Here is a 6,000-nt window from a genome sequence, read left to right as displayed (position 1 = left end):
GGCGAACGCACCGTCTCGCGCATCCACAGCCCTACCGTGCGCACCCGTCCGAAACACGGGGTTGGCGCGTGCCCCGCGCGCGCCTCGCTGCATGGCAATTTACAACGTGGCACTACGCCCGACCGGCCGCCGAAACCGTCCGCCGCCTGTGCATACGGCCATATACACCTGCGGATTACTGCCGCCTTGCATTGCACCCGCGCGTAGCGCTGCCGGTCCGGTGCACTGCGGCCTTACGCCTGTAGCGCCGGATTACGCGCGCGCCCGGCCGGCTCCGCCCTCTTGCACCGTGCCAAGTGAATAATCAAAGAGACAAAAAAAATGCGTGATCTCCCGTCTCGCTGCTCGTTTCTGGCGAGATGTTCAGCCGGACGGCCATGCAAGTGTAAGTGAATAAGGTATTAAGGTACCATTTCTACTTGGCATCATATCGTGTTGACGTGTGGTCTGGGAAGTCTCGGCGCAGTACCAATACCAAGAGGGTTATCCGTCGTGCTTCCGTTCGTATGGCATTGTTGGCTGACTGCAACATAGGACGTACCTGTCTGTGTCTGGTTGTCTGCTACTATGATGTGGCCCACTGGCTCTCCTTCAGTCTCGGCCTTACTTTCTCAGGAAAACTGACCAAGGACTGGAGGCATCGTATAGACAACTTTCATCGGGCCACATGTTTAGCGTGGGTAAACCAATGCTTGAGGACTGGTACATGTATACGATGTGCATATATACATCCTATATGGTACTGCTCCTACGGCGCTGGAAGTTGTCATCAATCTTTTCCCAGATGTATAGCGCAAATGCGTTTATGCTGCACTCAGAACAACAAAAAATCATGCAATAATAAGAGACTACGATTCAGAACTGTGAATACACGCACATTGGTCCATCAGCTCTGGAAGACCATTCTGGCTTTGATCATTATATAGACGAAACACCTTTATAAGTCCAAACGTTTTACATTTAACTGTTGTGAGAATGGTAATTCCGTGGCAAGAATAATGGCAGCATCGTAGGCTTATTTTTTATCTCTTATTTGTTGCTTTCTTCATTAATTGTTTTAGCAGACACAGAAGAACAAGAATCTCTTGCACAGGAACTATTATATTCTCTTGCGATGTTGAGGAAAACCTATTGATTAAATTCAGATGTCTTAGTTTGAATAGATGTACTTTACAAAATATTAAGAACTAAAGAAAGTACGAGCTGAGAAAACAATATTTGTTTCGGGGAAAGGGTTGTCAAGAAAGTACGAATGATTCTCATGTGATGAGTCAGAAAACAAAACAACCAATTGGTTTTCAAATTGTGTAAACGCAAATCACTACTCGCATTTTGAGACGAATCGAAGGCCCAAATTTAGCATTCCCTTAGTAACATCATTGACTTCGTTACTTGGAGATCTCCTCGACTTCCCCCCTTCGTGACTGAACAATGACCACATGTACCCTGCACAAATTTAAATAGTAGGATGGCTCCATTACCTAATGACATACCAAACTGTACATAAGTTGCAGATAGTATTACATACTTGATCTCACCAGCTAGATGATCTTCAAAGAAGCTAACTTTCCAGAATTCAATATTATCTTTTCCTATTTGCTACATTCAGATGACAAGAAGAATACACCCTTTTAATTCCACCAAATTTCCTTAAGTTTTGCTGTACCTAAACACCAATGGTATTCAAGTATCCGCAGCATTTTCAAATAAAAAATAAAGATCTTGTGATAATAGTGCTAAACTCTTGGTCCAAGTACATGAATATGAAAAAAGTATCAACTATTAGACAGGATAGTCCTTCCACCTTCCAATGATGAAACAGGATCTAATACAGCAAACCTTGTAAAAATTCATCAACATATGTTTCTTTTTCTAAGCATGTACAACCACAAGACATCGCACAAAATGTTCTGACCTGACTGCCAGCACATTGGACCCAAAATATCAACAAACTTTACCTTATACATAAATTGAGTAAAGCGCACTATTCAGTACAAAAATATTCTCTCTGCAGCTTACAGCACTTTGTATGCGTAGAAGTAATCCTTCCCAGGCTCCCATCATAAATCGAGTAACAGAAATACAAATGAAACTTTACAATAAGAGAGTTTTTACAGTGTTTGCAAGGTACCAAGAGGTACCTCCTCTAAAGACGCGTGGACCGTTGTTCGTTGGTCAACAAAGGGAAATCTACGTAATAGAAAAATTGTAAACGATGTCAACTTAGTAATTTTGTATGTAATAAATCATCTTTCCCTAATATGGTTTGCCCTGGAATACCCTCACGAGCCGCTGCCGATCTCTCTCCCCCGTCCTTTTCTCCACGATTTAGGGTTGTTGGTAAGGCCGCCTTGCTGCAATCGGTGCTGCTCTGTACACCATTCTTGATTCATGTTTACATGTAATGGCCTAAGTTACGTGATCATGTTTTCATTTTTTGATTGGGGTTCTATCTTCCGACTCGATCTCCTGCGCAGCCTTTCCTTGCGACACAGGCGTCAAGTGAGTCTACGAATCCGCCAGCTATATCGCAGCCGCGGAGATGAGGGTAGGGAAGGAGGCGTGATGAACTCATGCTGCTCGGCGCTGTGGTATTGAGTTCTTCAAAAGCGATCGTGTTCCTCAGAAGACAAACCTCACACTAAAGAACAATAGAAGAACATGTAAATCTCAACATAACGCGTAAAAAAAGAGAGGCAAGAATGGCGTACAACACTAATCCGATCTGCTTTTTTAGATGAAGGAATAGACTCTTCTCCTTCATCCGGTTAAGTTAGCAAACAAAATTACTTTCTCACCTTCCACCCCATCTAAAAGTTAGTAACTAGCCCGCTACTTAAGTACTCTATCCGGTTAAAAATACTTGACATTTTGGTATGACACGGTATCCAATACGTAACTTTGACCATTATCTTCTAGTAAAATATATTTATAAAATCTAATAAATTTACGAGATTATGAATGTATTCTTCAAGACAAATATACACATATGATTTTCATATTCTAAACTAAATATTAGTTATGATGGTCAAAGTTTTAAAAGTTTAACCGAATCTTGTCCAAAACATAAAATATTTGTGAGTAGAGGGAGTACCTTTTAGTTGGTATATTTGATTATTGACCATCAGATTTTAATCAATGAATGTCTCACATGATCTGCAAGTAAAATCTCTCTTACAATAATATACAAAATTCATAATCATACAGTCATCCAAACAAGGGTGGCGAGGGAAGAAGTTGAGGAATACCTTAAGTAGGTTTGCTCATGAGGATTGATTGCCTCAACGCATATTGATGTAATGTCTGTGTAACCCTGCAAAGAATAGTTTCATAGAGAATCCTTCCCGACAATGGAATTATGTAATGAAGAGTGTGTTTACTCTTCTCCTTCAGGCCTTCGGCACTGACCAAAAATACTTTCAAAGTTCTAGTATTCATCTCTGTGAAAGCTGACGAATAAAATAGAAATGAAAAGGGAATACATATATACTGCACAGGCAAAAGATTACAGGGTAGGAGTTTCTTCACTTCCATCTTCTAATGGTTAAGCTAAAGGAGTTCCAGTGATGCATCACGAGAAAACCAAGCAGGTAATGCAAGCTCAGGACTACCCTTAGTCCTGATTTTGCACTGCTTGGTCTGTTTACAAAATGTAATGCGTTACTTGGGTTATTTCATTGTTATAAGTACAACAATATATCGGTACGTCATGTTTGCAGAAGCATCATTCCTCGATCACAATCTCCATATCCATATCAGATTCTCTGCCCCTGCGACCAATAACCTCACCATTAGCAAGTTTCTGCAAGTCAACAATAGAGAGCTGATCAAGCCATCTCACAACATGGTTTGCTGCTTGGAGCTCATAGGCAGGGTGTCGGCTCGCAACCGCTATGCACCTCATTCCAGCAGTATGTGCAGATTCCGTTGTCAAGTTTGAGTTACCAAACACAACACAAACATCTGGCTCAAGACCAAGTTGCTCTGCTGCGACCTCAAACATCTCACCATCAGGTTTACCATGGCAGAAATCCTCTAATGCAATTATGGCATCAAAATAGCCTTGCAGACCAACACTTTTGATCCCTTCTTCAAGGCTCATCCGTGAGCGAGGAGCGGCAATTGCTATTGGAATGTCAAAATCCACAAGGGTGTTCAAGAAATCAAGAACACCTGGTCGCAGCTTGTAGTATCCGCCTCGGAGTGTTTGATATATTACCTCCTTGCGCGCTGCCAACCTTTGAATTTCTTCTGGATCTTCTGACCAACATAAGACTTCTGATATAGCCTGATCAGTTCTCATTCCCTCAATTTCCTTCAGCACTGCATCCGGAGGGAAAGATTTTGCCTCTTCAAGTGATAGAACATACCAAACCCGGGGCTCCAAGTCTGTATCATCATCTTCCACAACAACTCCTTCCCACTCCAAGATCACACCAAGCTGGTTACCAGTCACCATTTCTTCCTTCTGTTTTTTCTTCTTTGAGGCCGGTCTTTTAGTAATTTCTGGTTGCATCAGCCAGCTAAGGTTTTCAGGAAGCCTATAAACCAATTTGTAAAGATCATGGGCCTGGGGGTTCCTCCTGATGTCTGTGGCATGTGGCTTCAAACGTGCCCTCTTCATACTCATAGCTTTACCCAAGGACTTTGTAACTGAATGCATGCTCAGTGCAAAATGTGGGTTGTTTGGCAAGCATTTTCTGTAAAATTTGTGAGCGTGGGAGCTTCCAAACAAGCTGATAGAAGAGATCATTTCTCCCCAAATCCTATCTGACACTTGTACTGAAATTTCAAACTCTTCGTGGAAAAGCCAGTTCAGTTCATGTGTGACTAATCAATGAGAACCAGAGATAACCCAAATTTCACCTGCGTTAAGAACCAAGAAAAGGTATAAAAACATGGACAACTGAATATAGGAACAAAAGAGTCAGCACAGCATCAATATCAAGTGATAAATTCATCAACGTTATCAACTCAATTTGAGAGAGTTTACTTCAGTAAGGAACTAAATAAATCTGTAAAAGAGGCAAGATTTTCTTTTTCCATTTTTTAGTTAACCAGTGGTATAAGCATTTGATTTGTTTATTTAGTTCTCCCACTTGCAGTATATTTGAAAAAAAGGAAGAAAACATATGCAGAGCACCACTTCTTGCAAGCATTTCCACAGATCGACCAACATATAACGATGCCTTTACTATAGAGATCTCTTCGGCATTTTAGGCAAACTTGCAAAAGGTATCAGGATAAAAGGTTCACTTTAGCATAAAAGGAGGCACGAATTGAAATATATCTGCTCGGCCTAAGCATGTAGAAACTTCTTGAAATGATAAATTCTAGGTTCTCCTAGATATCTGACTTGACATCACGCGATGATTCAGTGTAATAAACAGCTCCATCCAAGCAATCTTGCAGCACAGCCCTTTCGAAGTACTTTTCAAGAACAGCACAGAGCAAAACAACAAAAGAAAAAATGCTTCATCTGAGCCCAAACAAAAGCTCCTTTACATGAACGGTGAATCCAGTAAAAGAGGAGGACTCTACTGACCTGAATAGACTAGGAGCGAGCAGCTGAGGTGAGAGAGCATCGACAGGAGCGGACTGGGGTGTGGACTGTGGAGGCGCCAGCCACCGTGCTCTTGACCTCTTGTCCCCTGCGCTTCCCTTGGACTACTTGGATGGTGGCGATGAGCCCCGTCCGGATAGACAAGGGACACGGGCGGCCGCCTCCCATTGGTCTCTGCCGTGGCCGATTCGCGACGATGTCAGGTGGGACCGGAAGAGTTGGGGGGCCACTTCCTAGAGAGAGGAGGGCGTGCTGGAAGAGGATGGTGATGCATGGAGCGGTTCCCTATGGGCCGCGGCGTTGTCTGTTCACTTTTCTTGGGCAGCCCACCAGCCCATGTAAAGTTGTGTCAAACCTCTCCCAGTTAATGACCTGACTCTTTTTTTAAAGAAAAGTCACGACCGAGCAACGTCAACGCAACGCGTTTAGCAATTCAG

General features: G+C 42.6%; 1 protein-coding gene across 2 annotated transcripts; it reads right to left on the bottom strand.

The window, feature by feature from the left end:
• Window positions 1-3,464: 3,464 nt before the first annotated feature.
• On the bottom strand, window positions 3,465-5,656 carry LOC133924736 (5-amino-6-(5-phospho-D-ribitylamino)uracil phosphatase, chloroplastic-like). Of its 2 annotated transcripts, XM_062370403.1 has the most exons (3): window positions 5,546-5,656; window positions 3,900-4,866; window positions 3,465-3,770 (listed from the first exon to the last, which is right to left on the bottom strand). In XM_062370403.1, exons 2-3 carry the CDS (start codon window positions 4,751-4,753, stop codon window positions 3,725-3,727), a joined length of 900 nt encoding a protein of 299 aa, XP_062226387.1. In that variant the 5' UTR covers window positions 4,754-4,866; window positions 5,546-5,656; the 3' UTR covers window positions 3,465-3,724. The 2 variants fall into 2 exon arrangements, with proteins under 2 accessions (XP_062226387.1, XP_062226386.1); XM_062370402.1 differs by having other exon boundaries at window positions 3,465-4,866.
• Window positions 5,657-6,000: the final 344 nt, after the last annotated feature.

Source organism: Phragmites australis, chromosome 7, assembly GCF_958298935.1.
Source record: "Phragmites australis chromosome 7, lpPhrAust1.1, whole genome shotgun sequence".
NCBI lineage: Eukaryota > Viridiplantae > Streptophyta > Magnoliopsida > Poales > Poaceae > Phragmites > Phragmites australis.
The sequence above is the reverse complement of the archived record's forward strand: the minus strand, read 5'-3'. Positions and strand labels throughout refer to the sequence as shown.